Genomic DNA, 27,146 nt, shown 5'->3' on the forward strand with positions numbered 1-27,146 from the left:
GAATGGATCACTATCATGATTTGTAGTTTAGTCTTCATAACTGTCAAAACGGGCTACCCGGCCCGGCCCGGCCCGTCCCGGCCTACCACGGGTTGACCATTTGGTAGGTCAACCCAACCCAACTCATTTATCAGTGAGCTCAAAAAAATTGAATCCGGCCTGATCCATTACAGGTTGACTCACCTTTAAAAAAAATAATGTTTTTCATTTTTTTTTCTTAATATACAGCTAAAGCCCAAAAATTTAAACTTATTTTAAAAATATGAGATTCTTAATTAAGACATCCATAAATGAATCATTCATCCCAAACATTAAATGATAATTTTAAATACAATCAAATCAAATCTAAATAATCTCAAATAGATAAATATAATCCAAAATCATCTTAAACTTCAAATACAATCCAAAATCATAAAAATTACAAATCACAATCTAACATTAAATCATTATTGTCTCATGTTGGGCTGCACTATGGCCTAATAATTATTATATTTTAAAAAAAAATTTAATCACGGGTTTGTGGGCCAGCCCGGCTCACCACGGGTTTAACCCGGGTAAGCCGGGTTCAAATTTGACCCATTAAAATTTTTAATTTTTTTTCAACCCAACTCGACTTGAACTCGTGGTGGGCCGGGTTGGCTTACCGGGCGAAACCCATTTTGAAAGCTCTAGAATTTAATATAATACTTATAATGAGACACTTGTTTTGGGAAATAAATTTTTAATCAACGAAACAAACACACTTTAATAAACTACATTATAAATTAAACACTTGTTTTTAAATATTTTTAGGAATATTGAAAGTTGTCATAGATTTTAATTATTATTTTTTTTTTAAAATTGAGAAATGTCATTCTCAAGTAAATATTTATTGGAATAACTTTTTTCCAAATGAGGCCGTTAAAAAGAAGACACGTTGTACATTTTCTGCGCGTGTGTTCACGGTCCAATATAAAGCCAATTTTTTACCCTCTCTTCAAAAGTTCAAACGAGCGTGGGACCTGTCCTCTATACCGTTACCGGTTATCCCATTTTCCATTAAATTTGGATAGTGAATTCTCCCAAATGGTCTTTTAAGATTTTGCAAGCAATGTCCTCGTTGCTAGTAGCACCTGATTCTGTTTAATCAATTCTTTAATTCACCGAATCTTAGTGTCTAGAAAATAATTGAAAATCAGTGAATGAATGCTCCTTTGCTTCCTCCGCACCCATCCCTTTCTTTTGGCTGTTCCTGATTGATGATGCTATTTACCAAACTGACCTACCAAGCAAAGTAAACAAACACATGCTTCTCCTGTTTAATTGTGCTGCGTCCCATGAATACCATGTTGCTTGCATGCCACCCTTCTGCTATGAGCTTTTAAGTTTCCGTTTTTCTCACTGCCCCGTCTCGCTATGAGTGTCCACCACTTCGACCGTTAAAGCCACACCCACAAGACTCTAACTTTTGAACTTTTGTTTGTTAATGTCTTCCCCTAAGACCTCATCACAGCATGAAGCCGAAGCCATGCCAGTTTTTGAAGCTATTAGGAGGGCTAAACGCTTGAGGTTGTTTGAGCCGTCTCTGGGTGTTCTTGGGTTTGTTGTTGTTACTGTCTTTGTGATTTGCTGCTTCTTCTATTCGGATAACAGATACTTTGCTTCAAGATTTGGGTTCTTGGAGCAACCCAATGGGTTTGCTTGTTTGCGGATAAAGGGGTCTACTGAGCCACGCAGAGTTGAGTTTCTTGGAGAAAAGGGTGGTGGGTGTGATTTGTTTGATGGGAAATGGGTTTGGGATGAGAGCTACCCCTTATACCAATCAAAAGATTGCAGCTTTCTGGATGAAGGTTTTCGATGTTCTGAGAATGGACGGCGTGATTTGTTTTACACCAAGTGGAGGTGGCAGCCCAAAGGTTGCAACTTGCCGAGGTAGGTGTTTCATGTTTGTTTTCCACTGGTTTTATTTTAGTATCAAGTTGGTTATGTTTTTCATGTCTTTCTTAAGTAACCGTTTGCCTTCTGAGAAAATAAGGATGAGGATGGTAATTTCAAAGGTTGGTTTAATTATTGCAATTGAATTTTTAAGGAATACAATCATCGGATATCACGCTACCGGCAAACAATGTCCGTGCTTAATTTTGAGTATTTGGAAAATTGGAATGTTAAAAGAAAAAAATACTGTTGTGGTGTGTGACTTTGAGTGTCTTTAACCATCTATTCTGGCATCTTGACGGAATGACAGCGACCGAACAGTTTGGTTGCAATTGGCTATCCGTTGTCTTATTATCCCTTCTTTGTAACTTTCAGCTATTGGGACAATCCGACAATGGGACACGCAGCTCTATGAAAATGACATCATTTTCTTGTATGCAATTTCCACGCAGAAACTCGAGTCTTTCATGGATGTCTATGTTGATAAGCATGATGAAATGTTCGATTCCTTTAGTACTAAAACATTGTCTTTTGTGTTCCTCCTTCTCCACATCATTTTGAACATTTTTCTTTTTCTGTTTGTCTTTTACTTCGTTTTGAATAAACAGAACCCTCGTTTCCTTTCTTAGTTTTGATTGTTTCTGTTTTGCATAATGGCTGCAAGTCTGCAACCATTGGCCTTTGTTGGTGTCTTGAACTAATGAACTATATTCCTTACACGCCCTTTATTCATCTTGTGTTAATTTTCATGCACGGTCAATCTAAGAACGCTGTCAATACATTATTATATTACAAAATTCAACAATTTTACCATATATGACAATCTACAATTAGGTGACAATGACAACGTTTTTAACCTTTTCACCGTCAATCAATGTTCATTAATTCCTTTTCTTAATGCAGCCAGTTTGTATTTGTGATATATGTGTGTAATGCTGAGAGAATTTCAACATTTTCATTTATAATCAGTAGCCTACGTTGCAGTGTTGTGAGACCAACTTCGTTTCAATGAGCTATTTCGGGGTTGTTGGTACTAATGAACCATGGTGTTACATGGATGAGAATCAGTCACTATGTATTCATTTATTTTGATTTTCTTTACAGTGTTGTTTTCTGATTAATGCAAAATTAAATGAAGTAAATTTACACCTTTGGTTTGACACTAACAAAAACAGATTCAATGCAACAATGATGTTGGAAAAACTGCGAAACAAACGCATAGTGTTTGCGGGGGACTCAATTGGGAGAAACCAATGGGAGTCACTCTTATGCATGCTCTCTTCAGGGGTTCCTAACAAGGAATCAATCTATGAAGTGAATGGCAGCCCAATTACAAAGCACAAGGGGTTCTTGGTGTTCAAATTCAAGGATTTTAACTGTACAGTGGAATACTACAGAGCTCCATTTCTTGTATTGCAGAGCCGGCCTCCTACTGGAGCTCCTGAAAATATTAGGACAACTCTGAAAGTGGATAAAATGGATTGGAACTCTGGCAAGTGGAGAGATGCTGATATCCTGGTTCTTAACACAGGCCACTGGTGGAATTATGAAAAAACAATAAGAGGGTATTTCAATTCTCCCCATATTTTTATTGCTTAATCATTTCTTGTCAAATGTGAAAAGATAACTAAAAAATAAATTTCTGTTGATTGGACTATGATGCCAAAGACATCTGATTTTGTGTAGGATATAGAGTCTATATTTGATCAGATTTGAATCCGACCAAGCCATGGCATAAAACCAACTTATAAGATTAACTGTGTGCTTTCTTAGCTCCTCGAATTTCAATGATTTCAAACTGTTGGTTGCATCACTCTTAAACTGTATATGTCAAGGTCATTTATCACTAACTTTTGGCCTGTAAAAAGGATTGAAATTTTAATTTTTCTAAATTTGTTCAGGGGTTGTTATTTCCAAGAAGGCATGGAAGTTAAGTTGGAAATGCAAGTAGAAGATGCATACAAGCAGTCCATTCAGACAGTGTTGAACTGGATACAAGAAACAGTAAATCCTAGCAAGACACGGGTTTTCTTTCGTACTCTAGCCCCAGTGCACTTCAGGTTGGTTTGACAGTTCAAATGACGAGTTCCTGCACTTCAGTTATATTACTTCTTATTTTTTAATCTCGATATACTGTAGAGTGGTGTACCACCGCATTTGATATTCTGAATATGAAACATTTGAAATGATCAAATGCTGTTGTACCTAAATTTTGGATCCTGAGGCCTTGTCCATAGTTATATTCCGCAAGTATCTTGTTCAATACTACATATCTTTAGAAACAAAATTGGTCTGATATGTTTCAGAGGCGGGGATTGGAGAAACGGTGGAAACTGTCATTTAGAATCACTACCTGAGGTTGGCTCTTCATTGGTGCCTAATGACAACTGGTCGCAATTCAAAATAACCAATGCTGTCTTATCTGCACACACAAATATTTCTGAAACTAAGAAGTTCATGGTATTGAATGTAACACAGATGACAGCTCATAGAAAAGATGGACATTCATCAATCTATTATCTGGGACGTATTGTGGGTCCTGTGATGCCTCATCGTCGCCAAGATTGCAGCCATTGGTGTCTGCCTGGTGTACCTGACACGTGGAATGAGCTGCTTTATGCTCTGTGGCTTAAATATGAAGCTGTTCGAGACATTAACGTGTGATTACTCTGAAAATCATTTTAATTGTGCTGCATGGATTCATGAAGCTTCTTATACCAATTCTTTCCTAGAAAATTGTTGCGGAGAACAAGAGGAGATATTTTACATCAGAGATATGCAGTGGGGGACTAAGTTGTCAGATTTTATTGCTGCGAATGGACCACTCAGAATTGTGTGACTTATTCAGAAGAAGCTCAACGTTCTGGGGACATGGACATCGGTTTTGCAATACAAATGCTGCTGGCGGCAAGAAACCATTAGTTTCTCACTTTTGGTTATCTTGTGACTTAGATGAGGGAAGAAACAACTGTAATTATCGAATTCTTTTGTAAGGTACCACGAACACAGTTTTGATTCAAAGTGAAAGATTATTTAAGGAAAATGCTAAGTGCAATTTTGTTCCTGTTATTTGTTCTTATTTCTATAAAATTATATATGTATATATATATTTATTTATTTTTATTTGTTCACGTACCCTACTCAATCAGGACTTCTTTGATTTATACTCTAATATTACTGTTTTCATTTATATTTAGTGTAAAAAAAACATTTTGTGTCATGTATTCCTTAAAATATATATAAAATGAAAGTAAATGTTAACATTTAGTAGGTGAATATTTTTTTAGTAGTTGTAATTATAAGGATAGCTTTTTTAGCTGTTTTGAAAGTAAAAAAAAAAATAACAAAATGATTAAGAAGTAGTCAGTCATACAGACAATTGTGTACGCAAAAGGAATAGCGTCCTTTTTATTTTATCCTAACAGTCTCCTTTATTATTAGTACAAGTATTTATTTTAAGATAAATAAAGAATATTTAAATTTTAAATTTTAAAATAAATTTAGAGATGACATTAATATAATAGTAAAACTACTAATAAATATTACATGAAATAATTATTTGACTTTCCATAAATATATAAGCATTTGGTTACTAGCATTTGAACTCAATCTGTCGTGATATTATTTTTCAACAATTATCATATAAACTTTAAAATAATATTTAATTAGCAAAATACATAGTCTCTTAAAAAATAATACTTAGTCAATGATAATGTTTCATCAAACATATCTCTGGATCAGTTTCGGGAGATATGTATAAAAATGTCAGTAATATATATAAGCTATTAAACATAGTCCAACCAACGTAACGAGGAGATTAGTCCCGATAGTAGATACTTCAGAGATAAAAAAAAACATTTATTAATCAAGTTTGAGTTATTTATTTATTTGCTATGGATTTTTTTAAAGATAATTCTATTTTAAACATGGTAACTATTAAATATGTTGATCTATTTTTAGTAAAAATTCAAAATGTGATTTATTAGTTGAAAATAATTTCTTTCACTATATATATATATATATTAAAATGCATTTTCATGCTTCAAAACATAAAGTAAAATAATTACCGTTAACTTAAAAGTTAACGATTGTAATTATGAAAAGCTTATAATTTATTTTAGGTTGAATTTTACTTCTTTTTACCTTTATTTTTTTTTATTTATTAAAATATTTATTTAGTTTATTTATCTTTTATATTTGAATTGAATTGATACTTTTAAAATAATATTTATTTTTAATTTTGTAACATAATTTTAAATAATTTTTGATTGATTTAAAATATAAAAGTTATAATATTAAATTTCTTTATATATAAAAATTATTGATATTTGAATTAAAAAATTATAAATATAGTAAAAGTTAAGTGATAAATATATTCTATAAATAAATAAAAAAATAATATAAAATTAAAATTTTAAAATTTTAATTATTTTTTAATTTTATTTTTATGTAATTTTCATCATCATGTTTATAACATTTTTCTTTTATTTGAACTTGAGTTGTATTTAATTATTTCTTATAATTGAATTTAATGAGATAAATTTTATAGTTTGAATTAGATAAAAAAAATTTAAAATTATATCTTTAAATTTAAATAATTTTTATTTAAAAAAATAAATCAATTCAAATTTTAAATTTTTATCCACATAAATAAAAACACACGACCTTGGCATCCAACAGAACAACGATAGCTTAAAATGAAAGCTAAAAAGAAAAAAGAAAAATGAAAAAGTGTGGAATAGAGAGTAGAGTGGTGGTGATTGGTGAAGGTTAGGCAGGGCAGGGAAGAAGACGAAGAAATCCCTCTGCAATGGCGGATACCTCAAGTCGATCCAGAGACCTCGACAAACTCCTTCTCCGACCCGGCAATCTCGTCGGTCCCAGGTTCGAACCTGGCCCCGAGGTACTATTCCTATTCCTATTCCTATTACTACTCTCTTTTCTTTTTGGGGTTTCGTTTCTCTTCCCTTATTTTTTCTCTCTCGCAGTTGCGTGATGACCTTCAGGCCTTCGCCAAAGTGTTGGTGGTTGGGGCCGGTGGCTTGGGCTGTGAATTGTTGAAGGATTTAGCCTTGTCTGGTTTCAAAAACCTCGAGGTCATTGACATGGATCGCATTGAGGTCACTAATCTCAACCGCCAATTTTTGTTCAGGTTAGCTTCGCACGTTTCTCTTTCAACGTGTCGCCTTCGTTTCGTTTCTATTGTTTTGCTCTTTTTAATTTGCTTTGTTTTGTAGGCTTGAAGATGTTGGCAAACCCAAGGCCGAGGTAGCTGCCAAGCGTGTCATGGAGAGAATCAGCGGTGTGCAAATTGTGCCGCATTTTTGCAGGATTGAGGACAAGGAGATTGAGTTTTACAACGATTTTAGCATTATTGCCCTTGGTCTTGATTCCATTGAGGCACGCAGCTATATCAATACTGTTGCTTGTAGTTTTCTAGGTCTGTTTTGTTTTCTGTTGCGTTTACTTGCACTGCTTGTTGCTTGCCTTTATGTATTGTATATCCCCTCTTGTTTCACTACTTGAGTTGTTATATATCCTGCATAGGTTTTTATCTTTGCACTACGGCCTTGTTTGGATAAGTTATAAGAGAAGAAAAAATAAAACGAGCTTCCCCCATAAGCTAAAGAGTCTGTAGATACAAGCTAAGAATACTTATGACTTATGAGAGTTTCTCTAATGAAAAATACTTTTTATTATCGGTAGAGAAGTTCTTAAAAATACTTTTAAGTTTGTATTCAACCGATCTCTGGATTAGCTTAGCACCTATATTGGTTCTTACATATTTGGACTCAATTATGTAAAATTTTCACCTCTACACTCAGTCCTGAATGTTTGTTGCAGACTGCTTATGCTAATTTTTAGTTTCTTTTTTTTTGTTTTTAATGATAAATCTAGAGTATGATTCTGATGATAACCCACGAGAGGAGACAATCAAGCCTATGGTGGATGGTGGGACTGAGGGTTTCAAGGGCCATGCTAGGGTGATCTTGCCGGGGATCACGCCATGCTTTGAGTGTACCATCTGGCTTTTCCCACCTCAAGTGAAGTTTCCTTTGTGTACCCTGGCTGAAACCCCTAGAACTTCTGCTCACTGTATTGAATATGCTCACTTGATTAAGTGGAATGAGGTGAATAGTGGTCCATTCTTTCTGTTATTTTGTAATGTTCATTATATAAACCAGAATTTAATGTATAGGTTCATGGTGGAGTGGCTTTTGATCCAGATAACCCTGAGCATATGAAATGGGTTTATGATGAGGTAGTCACTATTTCATAGTTAGTTTCTTGACCCCTTAATGCACATTTTTGGCTCATCAATAGTTGTTACAAGTTTATTTATTTATGTTATACAGGCTGTCAAGAGGGCTGAGCTTTTTGGCATTCCTGGAGTTACTTATTCTCTAACTCAGGTATATAGATGATTAAGGATGCTAGTTACCCCAGCAAAATTCTGAGTTCCTGTGTGGTTTGTATAAATGATGTTCCTATGAATTGTTTGGTGTTTATCTTGTTTATTGGGTTTTCTCTTGTGATAGTCAACTGTATTTGCCTTTTTCCCTGAAAATTATTTCTTTTATTAGGGTGTTGTGAAGAACATCATACCAGCTATAGCTTCAACAAATGCGATTATATCAGCTGCTTGTGTGCTGGAAACATTAAAGATTGCATCAGAGTGCAGCAAAACTTTGTCTAACTATTTAACGTATGTCTTTCATCTTATTATTTTTTGGCTCTTGGCTATAAATATTATTGATCGGTTTATACCTCTGTAGGTATAATGGATCAGAAGGCCTCCATACTGAAGTGGCAGAATTTGAAAGGGACAAGGAATGTCTTGTATGTGGTCCTGGTATACGTATTGAACTGGACACTTCAATCACTTTGCAAAAGGTTAATTTCAATTATTAACTCCTCTATTATATATATATATATATATATATATATATATATATATATATATATATATATATATAGACAAATTACTGATTATCTGTGCAGCAAATATCAATTCCTTCTGTCTTTAGAGTGTCTAAATATTCCTTGATAAAAGATTAAATAATATTGAAATTGTATTATTAAGTTGTGTTGGTTGCTAGCTTTTTATAATTTATAGCCATTGTGACCTTGATAATAGCCACAAATGCCTATTGCATACAACTGTTGAGAATCCTTTTATAATTTTAAAATGATTTTGACATTTCATCAACGTAGTGCTCTTGAAGGAAATTTAAAATGATATTTTGGGGAGATGTAAAATTTGGGTCAAATCTAGAAGGTTCCACAGAGTTTATTTTCGACCTTCACCCCCACCCTTCCTTTTCCCTGTTTTTCCTTATCGATGGCTGTACAAACAATTATTAGAATGTTGAATAGGTAGTAGGAAGCATTAACCTTGGGAAACCACTGTGTGAAGAGTCCGTCCTTTGGCTGGCAGAACATGCCCTGTTTATTTCATGAAATAATACACATTCATTATGAAAGGTGAAATAATCTCTGCCACCTATTAAATGTTTTGCATCTTGACTCCAAATCAGTGAAATTAGTACTGTAAAGAGCTAGTGTGCTTATGATGTATTTATGCATTTTTCAGCTAGTGAACTATGTTCTTATTGCTGTTTTTAAGCAAATCATATCTTGATGCATCTTTAGCATTTCCCTTCTGACGTTTTTTTTAATTGAATTGTGGTTAACAGTTCATGGATCTTCTGGAAGAACATCCTAAGTTGCGATTATCAAAAGCTAGTATTACACATCAAGGAAAGAATCTGTACATGCAAGCTCCCCCTGTATTGGAAGAAATGACTCGATCAAACCTGAGTCTCTCTCTTTTTAACCTCATGGGTAAATTGCCCAAGGATGTTGTGCATGTGAATGGTACAACAATCAAGAACGACCAAAAGTTCTCTTGTTTGAGAAAATTACGTGTTGTTTTCAAGGGAGTTGACGGGGTTACAGATATGGATACAGCCGGGGGAGCATAACTTTGGACATCCAAACGTGTTTTGATGCTTAATTTTTTCGGCTATATAAGCATAATTTATGTATCACAGCTTGTTTCCAATATTGGTCAGGTAAGGTTTTACAGTTTCTAGCCTGTCAAAGTTATTCATAGACAAGTCAATAACACTTGATGCTGTGAATTTGTTGCCCCACAGGGCGACGAATTTTGGCAATTCCATTTTATTATATGCCCTTAGTTAGATTGATGGAGCAGAGTTAAATTATGGATATCTGATGCGATTAAGTTGCTTAAATGTTTATAAGTGCCCGTATTTCATCTCTGAAATTCTGAAGTTGGCCTTAAAATATCTTGATGCAGATTTATTTTGTGGGGGAGAAATGTGCACGCGAGTATATGTGGCAACGAATGGTTGAGAATGTTGAACATTCTGGTAGCTAGTTACTATAAATATTTACTAAAGTGAATTCAAGGCACCTATTTAGGCTTTGGAATGAATAATGCATGCATTAGAATTTAGAATGGCTCAGCTTACAGAGATGGGAAAAGATGCTAAATAGAAGCCATTGAACTAGTAGCTTTGTACTTTAGGGGGAATCTCCATGGTGGGCTAAAATTCAGGGTATAATATTAGCAGATCTCTTTGCATCGTGTTTGAAAAGATTCATTACCAAGTCGTGCATTACAAGCGGTAGCAAGGTGGCAACTTGCGTTGTTTTTGGAGTTTCTATGCTTTATTTAGCAGTAAAATGGCAATTTGCTTCGAGTCTTTAAGAAGTATTTATATTACATGGAATGGTTGTCTGTCTATGGAATCTTGCGAAGATAAATTCTAACCTATACAAAATCGTTCATAATAGTGTGGTTGATTGTATTAGAATGGTTAATGATTAGATGTCAATCTTTTCGGTATCAGATAATTAAACTAGAAATTCAACTGCCTGCCTGAGATTGCAGATTCCATGCAAGTCTGAATATACGATTTATGAATATTAACTTGGAGCATAGTATTATGCATAAATTTGTGAAGAGTTGGTATATACCTATTAAATAAGGATTAAAAAAAGAATTAGTGCCTATAAGATTTATTTCTATCAATTGTCGGTAATAAGAGGATAAAAAGATTGAGATCATAGGTATAGGATTAAGTAGAGAGAATAAGGTTAGGAAATATCGTATTGATTGATAATAGAATCAACAATGTATATGGTGCTCTAATTCATGATTCCTGTTAAGAATTAACAAGTAACTAACCAAAGCAAGGTAATTAAATAACTCTAATAGATTTTCACTCTCAAAATCGCCTTCCACAAGCTAGTAGTGGTGGTAAAAGTCACCGGGGCCAACTTGAACACATGTCTACAAGCCACAAATGCATAAGCGAAGGTGAGATAATAACTTTAAACTAAATTCCGAACACCCATGAATTTACCCCCATATCTCAACCAGAAACAGTTACTTTTTTTCTTTGCTCAATTAATCTTATAGCAAATTTCGTCATTTCCGTAAATCATTTTCGACGAAGGAAAGACAACTAGAGTTCAAACCAAATTTCATATGCACAGCACCAACCAATTTTCCCAATATAATATGGGATTGTCTGGTTATGCATCACTCTTAACATGAAGTAGATCTTGAGGCAATAAACAATAGCTTCTGTATCAATTTGGTTTTTTGGACGTGATTTTATTGATAAATGTAGATTCTGAAGCAGATCTAAACATGCACTATCTCAACTTGAAATGGTTCATTCCTTTCTCTACTTAATCTCGCAACAAATAGTCATTTCCAACTGTCCCAGAGTGGTTGGTGAAGCTGGCGCCATCCATGAGTACGAGAAAGCATTCGGACATGAGAATTATATTTAGTCGTAACACACAAAACTTGATTATTTTGCGGTTTAATTATTTTTTCTCCATATAGTTTTATAGGTTTTCTTTTTAATTTTTATAGTTAAAAATGTTTCATGTTAATCTTATATATATTATTTTTATTTTCTTTAATCTCTGTCGTCTATTTTTATAAAGACTGTAAAATAAAATGTATGAAAATATAAGAATAAAAAAGAAATAAATAATATATAGTGAAACTAAAATAGATTAATTTTAATTATAAAAATTAAAAAGATAAATTTGATGAAATTATAGGGAAAAAAAGTAAATTACTGTTGCATTGATTTTATTTTTTTTCATAATTTCTACAATTGTGACGCAACTTTAGACGTAATTTAAAACTATGAATAGGTGAAAAAAGGAAAAGCACACAAACGCTATGGCTGTTATGAAAACAACAGTCACATGAACCAAGAATAATGCTTATTCCACATAATCTGGAAGCACATTAATTTCCTTCGGTCAGGGGTAGTTGTGCAAAAAATAAGATACAAGATAGAATAAGTAGCAATCAGATGATGCATGTGAAAATGTATGTTTAGTTTTTTTTTTTTTTTTTTCTGGATTAAGACTTTCAATAGCTAAGTACTATACCCGCACACCAAAAATGATCATCTAACGCTCCTTGTTGTATGCAAGTGGGGCGTGACACGAAGGAAAAAAATTTTTAAAAAAAAAATTAATAAATGTAATGTGACTGAAAAAAAAACGCTAGAAAAATTAAGAATTTAAGGTGTAGAAGAAAATTATGTTTTTTTTTTCAAACAATTGATTTAGTAAAATTAACAATAATGATAAAATTAATTTAATCTATTAAGTTGATCTGTTTTACATGTTCAGTTGTTTAATTTTTAAAGAGAAGATTAAGGTTGTGTGTTCATCTTAGTCGCTTATAAACGAATTTGGATGAGTTGGACTTAGATTTATTTTTTGGTAATCTATACATTTTGTTTTTGGTAATTAGTTGGACTTGGATTGAGTCAATATATTGAGTTGAACTTATTTATTTATTTTTAATTTGAGTGTTTGAGAATGTATAGAAGATTAATTAAAGGTTAAGGATCACCCTTTTATAACAAAAAAAAAAAAAAAGAGAGAGAGACAAGTCAACCTATCTTATGATCCATATAGGATTTGGTTGGAGTTTCCCACCCATTCTTTAAAGGATTCAACTTAACTCAACTTATTTTTGGTGAATAAAGGATTGAGTTGGGTTTTATTATTATGTAATTCCTAAAATTAGACAAGTTAAAAGATAACAAAATGTATAAATAAATTATTCTAACAAAAAAAATTAGAAAATAATTTGCCAACTATTTTTTAGATGGTTCATCATAATATAAGTTGTTCACATAGGACAAATAACCCCTTAAGAAACCCTTTTTCTGTGCGTGTGACAAATGAAGGAGATTAACTAGCGGATTGACTCATAAGTCACGACCCATTATTTTCATTTAATTCTAAGCAGATCAACATGTATTTTTTAAAAAATAAAATAAAATAAAATCTAGGCGAATCGAATGATTAACCCATCCTCAAGATAAGTCCAAACTAATTGCTCATTTAATAAATAATAAAAAAAAAATACTCATATTCATGTACATGCACGTATAATAAATTTATAATTATGATACAGTTTATTTTATAAAAATTTGTTACTAATAATGTATTATTAAAAATAAATGGCTCATTTTAAGAGATTTAAATCGAACTACAGCAAGTGTATGAAGAAATTGACCTGCCTTGTCCTCTCTATTATATCGCTGCTTAAGTTGCGAGTTGCGACGGTGACCCTTCCATAATCGATTAATCATAGCCATTATCTTTGTTGAACTAAGGTACCAAATAATACTTTTGATACTAGTTGGGTCCAATTGCAAGTTGTTGTTGAAGATGAAGATCCAGTGACAGTTATGAAGGATTTGTATGCGTGGTTTAATCTTGACGCTACAAGATAGAAAAAAGATAAGAAGCTTAGGGACACAAATTGATTAATTGTTTACTGAGGTATGAATATGCATGTGGACCATCCAGAACCAAGTATATATATCTTAGGGATCATGAATCTACATATATATCTGGACAATACTTGTTCCTTTCTGTTCCTCATCTTCTTTAAGATTAAGCGGATAGCCATAGGATAATATCGCAATACACTTCTATGATTCTAGTGGGCCTTAGCCAGATTGGCCCATGACCCCACCAACCCACATGCCCATCTCATCCCTTGGCTTTTCCCCTCTATTAAACACCCTGCTTTTCGGCCATCGCAATAAAAGAAAAACAAACACAAACTTCAAACTCCAATACTTGTAGAAATTCACAAGGAGGTTACTATGGAACTCGATGATGATCTATTTTTTGCTGACTTGAGCAAGCAAATTTCTCTCCTAATTATGGATGAAGATGATGACCCCCTTGCTTCTTGTACTTCACACTCTCTTCAGGTAATTTTTTCACAACTTCCACATGCAACCTTACTTTAACATGGCTATGTTTGTATAAATTTCTTAAACTAATTATAGCATTTTGAACATATGCTTATGGTTTAAACTAATTTTCAGACATTTTGTGGATCAATTCAGCCTCCTCCACAGTCTGGTTTCCTCTATGATGATACTTTGAGAAGACAAATTAGCAAAGGGACAGGTGTGTTCATCCCCCAATCCACACAGCCTAGAAGGAAGCACAGGAAAGGAAGATCAAGCTCAAACTCTAAATATCAAAAGCAGTCTCAAGATACAAAATTTGTTTCTCAAGTTCCAATAAAAAGTTCTTTCAAACCCAAAAATGGTTGAGGATATATGGATTCTTCAACGCAATATTGTTAGTTTTACTTAAGTTCTATTGATTAATTACTTTGCCGAGTTTAATCACTTATGGGTTTAATTCTTTAGTCTTTAGGCAATAATAATTATATGGCTATATAGTTTGATGGATTCATGTATATAGGTTATTATGTACGTGGGAATGCCATATATGTACTTGCTACCTAGTCTTTATAGCAAGATCTTGTAACCCTTCATCGTTGCAAAAGCACGATTAAGTTGTTAATTATCTGGTTTGATGAGTTTATTAATCTTGTTTCTTCCGAAATACAATTTTTCCTTATGTTTCGCCAGATATTGGCAATTTGGCATAGTTTGATAAGCATCAAAGCATTTTATATTAAATTGCCTTTTTTTCTACTTATCATGTTTAGGTTATTAAAAACAGAAACTTTTGATGTGACATAATAGAGACTATGAGCGAGTACAGTGAAGATGCACGATTCTTGGTGGGTCATTCTTCTTAATGCTGTTCAACTTTTTGGTTTTGTATTGAAAGTTTGATTCTTGAATATATGGCTAATAACTTGTATAACTGGTTTTTTTAACCCAGAATAATAATTTATGATCCATTATTTTGTAAATATCACTTCCACGTGTACAAAAAACGAGTTGGAATTGCCGATTGCTCCCCTTTCGAGTAATTAAAAAATTAGAATTAGCCTTACAAGCTTATTACAAATTAGAATACGCTTGGAAGGCTTATTATTATAGATGTAATTTCTAATTAGTAGTTGATTTGTATAAAGACTATTACAATCATATTGTCAACATATTCATATTCTCAATATATTAATTTTCCACTTGTTTTATTTTTCTCTCATTTATCTTCTCTGCTCCATGAATTCTAACTTATAACTTTGGCCGTTTGGCGTCCCTTAAAAAAAAGTATGCAAGCCTTTTATATATACAAGTCTACCTTCCATTGAAAATAAAAGAACATCAACCCTAATTCATACTTGTGTATCTCATACTAAAAAAAGAAAACTGTTGAATTCCTGGCAAACCCTCTCTATGTATAAATATAAGAAAATATTATATTAGTATTTAATCATCATGCACAATAACAAATATTTCTTTAATTATCTATTGTAAAAATTAACAAATTTATCATATATTATAATTATCATACATTATAGTTTAGGATTGAATAATAATATGAAATTACTTACACTATCAATACATAGCTTATGTTCTCATATACTCTTAAAAATAATTTTCAATTAATCAATTTTCATCTTTATTTTTTATTTTCTTTTAATCTAACAATACTAACCGAATTACTCTTAGCCTAACCTTCTCTGTCTATTTATATCTCAAAACGAAAATATAAGGATGTGAGAATGAAAACTCAATGTACTATAATTCAAATAGTTAAATGGACAGTTAAGATAATATTTATTTTCTATATATAGTTATATAATTAAGAGTAATTCTTCTCACCTTTTAGCCTTTTAATTTTGATTATCTCGTAAGAACATGAAAAGTGAAAAAAATAAAAAATAAACAATCTTATTAATTAACTATACACATCATTCTCTCACATTTCATTTTCATCCTTTTATTTTTTATTTTTTTATCTCTACCTACATTTCATATCATATCTATCCCTTTCTGTATTTCGTTTTTCTTCTTTTCTTCATTTCTCCTTTTTCTCCACTCCACTGCATCTCATTTTAGGGACAGACACTTGTAATATTTCTATAATTATACATTATCAAATTTATTTAATTTAATTTAGTTTTAATTATTTAAATTATATAATTAAACTATGTTACTCTCTTTCTTATCACTCACCAGATAACTTTGTATAGATATCATTGATTGATCTATCAGAGTATCACCGTGGTTGGGAAAGTGGTGTAAATGATTGAATACGTAAGCTTTAGGATGTGCAAATTGCCTTTAGTGATGAATCAATTATTCTATTCATGCCCCACTGGCCACTCTTCATGTTAAGATTTGCCGTCTTGTTGACCTTCATTATGTTATCTTTTTCTCTAATCTATTTAAACTTGGAATTTTTCTAATTTTAATTTTCAAACAATATTTTTCTTATTATTCTTTTTATTTATCAATTAAACATTTGTTATAATAATAAAGTATATATATACATAATAAATTATTAAATATAAATTATTATTTTTTGAGTGAACGTGTTATTGGTATAAAATATTTACTAGTTATGTCAATAATTAATCTTCACCAATTAAGTGAGTTGTTGTAAATTTTCTAATATTAACTTCAATTATGATGAATAAAAAAAATATCCTCAAAAAGTTTAATCCATCATCTTTAATGGAATCCCTCTTTATAAATATTATTAGTAAATTATTTTTTTTCTCCAACTACACACTTCTATTTACAACATTCAGATCTAAAATTTTGCTCATGAAGATCGAGTCTAGTTTTACCAAAACCAATGACTGATTGTGATAATATTATTTTTAATTGAAAATAAATCAAATGCTTTTTTTTTTTGGATATACCAATAAGATAATACTGTGTTCTATTTGATGAAAAAATAAGTTAAAAAAATTGTCATAATGTTAGTTTTTTAATATAATATTAATTAGTAATCATTCTTTTTTTTTTCATTTATACCTCATAATACTTTTTAAAAAGTGATTTTGTGTTGCATTGCTTTAATATAAGACACAATTTAGAATAAATTTTTGATTTTTTTATATAAGACTCAATTCATGTTATCTTATATAAATTATTTTTAGATAAAAATACTCCTAATTAGAGTCAGTTTTCTTGATTTGATAAAATGCATTAATTATATATCTTAAAAGAAATTGTGCTCTAATTAGTTGTGAGAAAGATGATTATTAATTAAAAAAGGTAAATAGTATTAGACATGGACTCCAATGAGTTAGAGGATATGTGACAATTAATTAGGAAAGAGTAGTACAAAGGTAGTTTTAGAATATATATATATATATATATATATATATATATATATATATATATATATATATATATATAAACAAATTTATTATTATCAAATAAATTAATTACTTTTCTTAATCTCTATAAGAATGAAAATAATACTTTTTTTGTTTATTTGTGTAAAATAACTTATGATACTACTTGATATGAGACAAACAAACTAACTTTTATATTATAAATTTTTGTATTAATGAATATGGATGAACATGGGTTAGGTGTATCTTTGTTTAAATTTGACCTGATTTTTTGATCAGACCATTTTTAAAACACAAATTTAATATATTATGTTACTTTCAACATTATGTATAGTTAAATTATAAATTAAAATAAGTATAAAATTTAAATTAAAGTATATTATATAATATATATTTTAAAACAAATAATTTTATTATAAATATAATATCATATTATAAAAATATTAATAACTAAATAATTTTTTTTATTAATACATAATAATTCTACAAAACTTATATTTTTTTAAGATAATATTATATATTAAATCAGATTCAACAGTTATTCCGTCATAAAAATACATCGTATTTAATTTTAGAGTTCAAATTAATTCAAATCAACTTCAGCCATGTTAACTGCGCTGAGTTGAACCATGGTGATATTAACTCCAGCTAATTCAATTCAGATAAATAATTGAATGAGAAAAAAAACTCTTACAATCTTAAAAATTACGATCCAACCTCACCTATCATATGGCATCTGATGCTTATAATTATCATCATTAAGAGAATTTCTATCTCATTGTTATTCTACTAAAACACTCACTAAATTGAGCATTATAGTTGAAGTAAATGAGAAACTCACGAAACGGTTGAATTATGACCTTTGATAATCTTTGGATTACCATGCACAAGTTTATATTCTCTACTTTGCTCAAAATACTTTTTTACCTTTTTGGCTATCAAAAAAACATTAAAAGCAAGGAAATGATGTATAATCAAAGGATTATGATATCAATGAACAATATTATTGTATACAAAAGTTCATTGCAAAATATTAATAGTCAGTAATTGAAAGATATGCTTCTAGAAGTTATGAGAGGTAAGTTTCTCAAAAGCAGGAAATTTTAATGATACTTCAAAAGATTAACGTCAAATCAAATTTTAATAAAATTCCTCAAATATAATTGTTTATTGATACAATGGTTGTTCATGCGTTAAAAAAAATATTATACTTCAAACATTTTTCAATAAAAGAATATGCTTTAAATAAAAATGAAAAGTGAGTCAAAACGCTTCATTCTATTTTTCAACTCAATTTAAATAGAGAGAGATAGCCCACAATTGAAAGTGATTTAGGAAAGATAATCCATATTGTTTGTTAGTGAGTTATCACTAAAACATATTTCAAAAAAGTAAATGAAAAACTAATTTTTAAAATTATAAATTCTTTTGTAATTCATTCTATAATTCAAATTAATCTCAATATAAGTTAAAAAGATTGGTGAAGCTTTAACCTAACAACAAAGTGAGTCTCTCTCACAATACAAGTTCAAAAAAAAAAAAGTTAGGTTGGACAAATTAAGCAATTTAGTGAGTTGAATCTCCTAACCCACTTTAAATTTCTTTTTTATTGTAGGTTGGGTAGTTTGATCATTTTTCTACCCCAAATATAAAAGAGTAAAGTGATATGCAGAATAAGGTATTTTTGTTTTGGTTCAACAATAAATCACTTGGGCTACAAATAGTCCCTACCTTAGGAAGTCTTTCTCACTATAATCAACTCATATTCCATGGGTATGCTTTCCCATGAGCTTCATAGGCTTTTCAACAATAGTATCCTTTTTGAAGCAGGCTCGATGACACAACTCACCAGTTGTTTAACTAACATTAACTCACCCAATTAGCCTGGTATCAGTCCAATTGAACTAATTTTCAAATGATTATCCTTTAAAAAAGTATGTTCAACTTCAAAGATACAATACTCTTGACTTGATTATTTTATCTTATTATTTAAATTTGATTATGTTATCTTATCACTTAAAGAGTGAATGCATAATATTTATACTTATTATAAGAGGGATATGATTTAATTACTATTTTATTAATTTTTATTTTTAATTAAACATTTTTAGTCCTAAATTTATATATTTATTTATTTACAATCATCATGAAAAACAAATATATAGAGTTGTGGAGTATATCTTTTTCTACTAGTATAAAATAAAGTTAATAAAGACTATTTAAGATATTACATATGATTAGGATCACAATCGAAGTGATTAATGAGAAAGGTACATTCATTAAAAAATACTTTATTGCTTTAACAATTTTACAAATTTTTTGCATGAGTGTATTACATTTCCTTCTCTTATTGAAATTTTGCTTTAAGTAGTTTATTTATAGTGGTCCGATCTTCAAACTAGTTGGTTATAGACTTTTAGGGGGTGTATTGGTTTAGGATTTCGTAGGATTTTAAAAGACTTTTTTTGAGTAAAAAAGTCTCTTGGTATTCAATCAGGATTTTATGTCACTTAAAAACAATCCAGTGGTATTCAATCTGGATTTTCAAGATTTTTTAAAGAGTCTATTAAAATCCACTTGTATTCATTTGAGATTTTTTACAACTTAAAAACAATCCATTGGTATTCAAAAATATAAGGATTTTAAAGGATTGTTATGTGAGTGGGATTTTGAAGGACTTTCTAGTGTTATCTATAAATACCAGATTCATAAAACAATCCCATCCAAACCCATCGGATTTTGAAGGATTGTTTGAAGTGATTTTTCAAGTGTTTCAAGAATTTTCAAGTAAGTTTTTCATTTTTTTTTTCTATGCTTCTGTTTTCTCCATTTTTTCTCTACTAATAATACTACATTATTGTTCATTGCTCATGTATAATATTGTAATACTGTTCTCGTCCCATTCTCCTATTTTGTGAAACTCTGATATGTAAATGATAGTGTCATTGACTTGCTCTATTTTTCTGTTCGTTCTCTTTAATTAACTTGCTTTATTTATTCTATGTAGTTGAATTTGTTCCTTTATATAACACAAAAAAATGCTTGAAATTTCAAATTTTAAGTAGTAATTTTTTTTATAACACACGTCAAGAAAAGAAAAAGGTGAAAGATGAAATTGATATCATAATCTCTATAATATATATGTGTGTGTATATATATATATATATATATATATATATATATATATATATATATATATAAGATGAATTTGTTAGGATTTTTGTGAGTAGAATGAGATGAAAATGGATCTTAGTTGGGGGAAGAACCCTCTCAACATAAAAACTGCGAACTCTCTCCTTCCCTTGAATTTGTTACTCTTATCCATCATCCTTTTATGACTCAATAATTATTTTATTTTTTTACTATGAATTTTTCTTTTTTATTTTTATATTGTGAAATTAAGATTTTTTTATATTTTAAAAAAAGAAAATTAACATAAGACATTGCAGTATCTAATTTTTTAGGGTTTAGGATTTATGCCTTCATTAGCTTATTTAAAAAAAAAAAAAATTTAAAATATTTGTTAGAATAATTTACATTTATAAATATCGTTAAAAATTATTATACAATATATAACTAAAATAATATATATATATATATATATATATATATATATATATTCTTTATATCTAAATACTTCCGTTTATATAAAAAAAATTATATATCTAAATATTTTCTCAGTATCGAATATACTAATTTCTTTTTTATATAAAAATTATCTTATGTTTCTATATTTCCGTTTTTACATATTTTTTTTATAATGACTAAGGTATTTGATCCATTTGGATAGCCAAGATATATTTGATCTTGTATGATTGGTGTGCTTCTAAAAATAATAATATAATTTTATTGATTTTGTCTCTTATCCATAATTATTTATATAACTAGTTTTCAACATATATTGTGTTAGTAATTCAAATGGGAGATTCACTAGGAAATAATAAGGAAAAAGGAAAAGAGAAAGAAAACTATGAAGCTTGGACCAAGGAGGATTCCGATGAATTGTTATAATTGATAGTGGATGCTATAAAAAGATGATAGGATATTATGGAGAATTATCATTATTATTTATCTAGACATTATTATTTTTTTTTAATTTTTGTCTTTGACTCTTTTTAAATTTGAATGTATGCATTTTTTTTAAAATCTTATCAAATGTCAAAACTCCACAAAATCCCACATAATCCATTAAAATCCTGATTTAAAAGTCTTGTAGAATCCATTAAAATCTTGATTTTAAGTCTTATGGAATCCTGCAAAGTCTTTTAAAATCCGCAGGATTTTTTTTAACTAAAAAAGTCCTTCAAAATCCTAATCCAATACACCCCTCTTAGTCGTTAGAAGGTCAACCACAATTGTTTAGAAGTTGCTTGAGTCATTACTTTCATTGTAGCAACTTTTTAACTTAGACTTTGATCATTTCTCCTTCTAAAATTGCAACCTTCTAACTTTGACCATTTCTGCTTCTAGAATGCATGAAAAATCATGTATATGAATATAATGATACACTTAGAAATAGAATTACATGTAACTCATTATTTTTCTCACTAAACAAATGACATCTTTGTCTAAAAATCCCATTTATTCTTAGCATGATATTAAAGAATCTCATCACTATATTAGCCAAACAAGCATAACATATATGCCTGTGTATTCATCTACAAGTCAAATCCAATAAAGTATAATGTATTATATCTTTATGATTGTATCATTTGGTGTAGTACTAAAACGAATAACATCCGAGATTTTGTAGAATTATATACGAAAAATTTAGCATATAACTTACGTGTACAATCACTTATCTTTGGTGGTGATCTCCATCACTCACACATGCTTGTGAACTCCACCGCTTGGTCCAAGAGCCTTTGAGTTTGGCCTGTCACCCACATATAACAACGTTGGCAGACCCACTTTTACGTGGCATGCCATGACATTTGACATGGCAGCCATTCCTTCTTCGGTGACATTACTCATCCCTTGCAAAATAGACACCCCTCATCATAACAACACGTAATTCTAACTCAAAACTTCTCTATATATATCCTCGTACCATCCACAGCTTCTATCACTCCATCGAAAGTTTCCTTCACAATCATTCTGTTTCTGATTCAGCAAAAATGGCAAGCAAGGAGTCCAAGTTTCCACCTCAGAGCCAGCAAACTCAGCCAGGAAAAGAACACGTAATGGATCCACTCCCACAAGCCATACATCCTGAACACAAGCCCGCCAATAAACTCCAGGTATAGGCACCATTTCCAAACAAATTTTTTTCTTCTCTTATCTTTAATACAACAATGTAAACACTTACTAACATTTGTTGGCCGGGTCTTCAATTAAAATTGTTAGTATGAGTAGAAACAGATTTTATCTTCTTTTCTTAAACAAATATTTGAATTTGAATTTTTGTATATAGAAAAAAAAATTGAGAACAAAAATTTTAGAGCTGTCAAAACGGGCTACCCAGCCCGGCCCGGCCCACCACGGGTTGGCCATTTGGTGGGTCAACCCAACCCGGCTCACTTATCAGTGAGCTCAAAAAAATCGAGCCCGGCCCGGCCCACCACGGGTTGGTGGGTTAAACGGGTTGGCTCACCTTAAAAAAATAATTTTTTTCATATTTTTTTCTTAATATACAACTAAAGACCAAAAATTTAAACTTATTTTAAAAATCTGAGATTCTTAATTAAGACATCCTTAAATGAATTATTCATCCCAAACATTAAATGATAATTTTAAATACAATCAAATCAAATCTAAATAATCTCAAATAGATAAATATAATCCAAAATTATCTTAAACTTCAAATACAATCCAAATCACAAAAATTACATATCACAACCTAACATTAAATTATTATTGTCTCATGTTGGACTGCACAATGACCCAATAATTATTGTATTTTTTCAAAAAAAAAATAATAATCACGGGTTGGTGGGCCAGCCCGGCTCACCACGGGTTCAACCCGGGTGAGCCGGGTTGGTGGTGAGCCGGGTTCAAATTTGACCCGTATTAAAATTTTCAAATTTTTTTTAACCCAACCCGGCTCGAACCCGTGGTGAGCCAGGTTGGCTCGCCGGGCCAAGCCCATTTTGACAACTCTAAAAAATTCTATCGAAAGTAATAAAAGTTATAAGTCTAAATATTACTGAATTCGATTTTAAACAAATATTTGAAGTTAAATTGTCAGTCTGACTAGGACTGAATTTAATCTTCTTAAACAAATATTTGAAATTAAAGTTGTCAGTCTGATTAGGACTGAATTTATTTTTCTTAAACAAATATTTAAAATTTAATCTTCTTAAAAACTATTGAATTTTAAATTTAAGTTTTGTAGATAAAAAAAATTTGGAAAAGGAGATTCCACCACCAAATTGTCCATGCACCAAAATTTGATACATGTTTGGTGGATACTTTTTATCGATAGCACTGTTCTAAAAAAATGTAGACATTTTTTTAACTTTATAAATGGTGTTAGTGTAGTGCAAGTCTTCTTACTTTAAGAATTTAGATGCATGTTTGGTTTAGTGATGTGACTTTCTGGGCTGATGCACCATAATAAATTAAAATTATAAAAATAAATTAATAAAAAAACTATTTATCAAAATAAATAATTTTTGCCACGTTGGATTTAGAGAAACAAGAAAGCGTCACAGAAGAAAAGCTGCACGTGAAGATGTGGAGAGAGAAAAGCTACGGAAAACGTCAATACTGTAGATGTTTTGTGTAAAAAAATGAATCAAAAGTTACGGAAAACGTCAATACTGTAGACGTTTTGTGTAAAAAAATGAATTAAATAAAAAACGTTATTTGGATTGACCTTAAAAAAAACGACAAAAATGGCTAAAAAATAATTTATTTATAATTATACATTCAAAATTAATTTTAATAATAAATTTTTAAATAACGTTTAATATTAATATCTAAACAAAAAACAATTTTACAAATTTACGATAACTCTAAATTAAGTATATTAATGCATACTCACCCATTTCATGCCTGTGTAGAGCCTAACGTGATGTTGGAAATATTGATTTAAAAACGTCTTTGCCTTTGACGATTTTATATACATTTTTATTTTTTTTAAATTTATTATAGTTCTTATATAATGGCATCTTTCTAAATCTATCAAATTAATTTATATTTTTATATCAATAAATATTAGGTTTTAACTTATAAATAAATTTGGAATGAAATTAAACTAGTACAATTAATTTGTTGCAGATTATAAAAATTCAGTTGAAAATTTAAATTAATTAAGATAGATTCCAGTGATTTATTTTTGCGTTAAAAATGCAGATTATGTAATTTTTTGTCCCAATTATTTGCAAGATATATCTATATCTTGCAAATAATTAAATTTTAAAAAATAAATACTCCATCTATATCTTGCAAATAATTGGGACACAAAATTACATAGTCTGCATTTTTAACGCAAAAATAAATCACTGGAATCTATCTTAATTAATTTAAATTTTCAACTGAATTTTTATAATCTGCAACAAATTAATTGTGCTAGTTTAACTTCATTCCAAATTTATTTATAAGTTAAAACCTAATATTTATTGATATAAAAATATAAATTAATTTGATAGATTTAAAAAGATGCTCTTATATAAGAACCATAATAAATTTAAAAAAAAAATAAAAATGTATATAAAATCGTCAAAGACAAAGACGTTTTCAAATCAATATTTCCAACATTACGTTAGGCTCTACACAGGCATGAAATGGGTGAGTATGCATTAATATACTTAATTTAGAGTTATCGTAAATTTGTAAAATTGTTTTTGTTTAGATATTAATATTAAACGTTATTTAAAAATTTGTTATTAAAATTGATTTTGAATGTATAATTATAAATAAATTAATTTTTAGCCATTTTTGTCGTTTTTTTTTTTAAATTTTTTTTATTTATTTATAGTAATAGGTATAAAACGTAAAAGACACAAAAGGTCAATCCAAATAACGTTTTGTATTTAATTCATTTTTATTTTTTTACACAAAACGTCTACAGTATTGACGTTTTCCGTAGCTTTTCTCTCTTCACATCTTCACGTGTAGCTTTTCTTTTTTGTTGTTAAGAAATCATCACATTCACTGACGCTTTCCTGTTCCTCCAAATCCAACGTGACAAAAATTATTTATTTTGATAAATAGTTTTTTTATTAATTTATTTTTGTAATTTTTATTTTTTTTAATTTATTATGGTGCATCAGCCGACTTTCTGTTGTGATATTAATTCAAATTCAATTTTGTTGAGTCAATTAATTTTGTTTGATGTACTATAAATTCAAGTGCATGATTCAGAGAATAAACATACAGTTTTCATAAGTGTGCATATGTGTGCATTGCTCCAACACTTTCTACAGGGAAAAGTGGCGTTGGTGACAGGAGGTGACTCAGGAATTGGTAGAGCAGTTTGCCTGTGTTTTGCAAAAGAGGGTGCAACCGTGGCCTTTACATACGTAAAAGGCCATGAGGACAAGGATAAGGATGATACTTTGAAGATGCTGCTAGAAGCCAAGACAAGTGACGCAGACAATCCATTGGCTATAGCAGCGGAAATTGGCTTTGATGAGAACTGCAAACAGGTCATTGACCTAGTTGTGAACGAATATGGTCACCTTGATGTTCTAGTGAACAATGCAGCTGAGCAGCATTTGACAAACTCTGTAGAGGAAATCACACAACAGCAGCTTGAAAGAGTTTTTGCGACCAATATCTTTTCACAGTTCTTTTTGGTCAAGTATAGAAAAATCCAATATAGATTTTCATTTTTCATATATATGTATCTTGATTGAAACGAGTGTGGAATGTGTAGGCATGCTCTGAAGCACATGAAAGAAGGGAGCTGCATCATCAACTCTACTTCAGTTAATGCCTACAATGGAAATCCAGAAGCGTTGGACTACACTGCTACAAAGGGAGCTATTGTTGCCTTCACTAGAGGACTTGCTCAGCAGCTGGTAAGTAGGGGAATTAGGGTGAATGGTGTGGCACCGGGTCCAGTTTGGACGCCAATACAACCTGCTTCCAAGCCTTCTGAGATGATTCAGAACTTGGGGTTTGAGTTGCCAATGGAGCGTGCAGCTCAGCCATGTGAGATTGCACCATGTTATTTGTTCTTGGCAACCTCTCAGGACTCTTCCTACTATACTGGCCAAGTTCTCCATCCGAATGGTGTGTGTGTGCGCTCCTTTACTTTGCCTTTTACAGTGTTGAAAGTTTGCTTACCCATATATTGGGTTCTTTGCAGGTGGGATGATCGTCAATGCTTAATATATTGGGTTCTTTTACAGTGTTGAAAGTTTACTTGCTTACACCCCACTGAATAAGCAGTGTTGCAGCATATGCCTTTAATAAACCGAGTTATTTATGTTTGCAGCATATGCCTTTAATAAACCGAATTATTTATGCTTCTGTGTTTCTGTGTATTTTACGTTAAAATATATTGTGTTTGCAGCATATGTCTTTAATAAACCGAGTTATTTATGCTTCTGAGTATTTTACATTAAAATATATTGTATTTGAAGCATATGTCTTTAATAAACCAAGTTATTTATGCTTCTTTGCTTGCTTCTGTGTATTTTACGTTAAAATATATTGTGTTTGCAGCATA

The 27,146-nt window shown here is 30.5% G+C and overlaps 4 protein-coding genes across 7 annotated transcripts; all 4 read left to right on the forward strand.

Moving 5' to 3' along the window:
* The first annotated feature begins 995 nt into the window (after window positions 1-995).
* On the forward strand, window positions 996-5,031 carry TBL11 (TRICHOME BIREFRINGENCE-LIKE 11). 2 transcript variants are annotated; one of them, XM_029273183.2, is made up of 5 exons: window positions 996-1,548; window positions 1,633-1,911; window positions 3,090-3,479; window positions 3,816-3,974; window positions 4,221-5,031. In XM_029273183.2, exons 1-5 carry the CDS (start codon window positions 1,466-1,468, stop codon window positions 4,576-4,578), a joined length of 1,269 nt encoding a protein of 422 aa, XP_029129016.1. In that variant the 5' UTR covers window positions 996-1,465; the 3' UTR covers window positions 4,579-5,031. The 2 variants fall into 2 exon arrangements, with proteins under 2 accessions (XP_029129016.1, XP_020225634.1); XM_020370045.3 differs by having other exon boundaries at window positions 997-1,911.
* Window positions 5,032-6,601: 1,570 nt separating this feature from the next.
* ECR1 (E1 C-terminal related 1) lies at window positions 6,602-10,685 on the forward strand. Of its 2 annotated transcripts, XR_014434268.1 has the most exons (10): window positions 6,602-6,817; window positions 6,903-7,066; window positions 7,152-7,354; window positions 7,813-8,045; window positions 8,114-8,176; window positions 8,271-8,327; window positions 8,499-8,620; window positions 8,691-8,808; window positions 9,612-9,989; window positions 10,238-10,685. XR_014434268.1 is itself a non-coding variant. In XM_083075892.1 (9 exons), exons 1-9 carry the CDS (start codon window positions 6,725-6,727, stop codon window positions 9,897-9,899), a joined length of 1,341 nt encoding a protein of 446 aa, XP_082932018.1. In that variant the 5' UTR covers window positions 6,602-6,724; the 3' UTR covers window positions 9,900-10,142. The 2 variants fall into 2 exon arrangements, 1 of the variants encoding a protein (XP_082932018.1); XM_083075892.1 differs by lacking the exon at window positions 10,238-10,685 and having other exon boundaries at window positions 9,612-10,142.
* Window positions 10,686-13,908: 3,223 nt separating this feature from the next.
* Window positions 13,909-14,848, forward strand: LOC109809778 (uncharacterized). The gene is made up of 2 exons (XM_020373174.3): window positions 13,909-14,216; window positions 14,334-14,848. The coding sequence occupies exons 1-2, from the start codon at window positions 14,106-14,108 to the stop codon at window positions 14,565-14,567; spliced, it is 345 nt and encodes a 114-aa protein (XP_020228763.1). The 5' UTR covers window positions 13,909-14,105; the 3' UTR covers window positions 14,568-14,848.
* A 7,734-nt stretch (window positions 14,849-22,582) lies between these two features.
* LOC109809777 (glucose and ribitol dehydrogenase) lies at window positions 22,583-27,025 on the forward strand. Of its 2 annotated transcripts, XM_083075895.1 has the most exons (5): window positions 22,583-22,767; window positions 25,897-26,009; window positions 26,049-26,273; window positions 26,349-26,707; window positions 26,784-27,025. In XM_083075895.1, exons 1-5 carry the CDS (start codon window positions 22,645-22,647, stop codon window positions 26,804-26,806), a joined length of 843 nt encoding a protein of 280 aa, XP_082932021.1. In that variant the 5' UTR covers window positions 22,583-22,644; the 3' UTR covers window positions 26,807-27,025. The 2 variants fall into 2 exon arrangements, with proteins under 2 accessions (XP_082932021.1, XP_020228762.2); XM_020373173.3 differs by having other exon boundaries at window positions 25,897-26,273.
* The last annotated feature ends 121 nt before the right edge of the window (window positions 27,026-27,146 follow it).

The sequence above is a fragment of the Cajanus cajan genome, chromosome 5 (genome assembly GCF_000230855.2).
Source record: "Cajanus cajan strain Asha chromosome 5, NIPB_CcT2T_4, whole genome shotgun sequence".
NCBI classification, from domain to species: domain Eukaryota; kingdom Viridiplantae; phylum Streptophyta; class Magnoliopsida; order Fabales; family Fabaceae; genus Cajanus; species Cajanus cajan.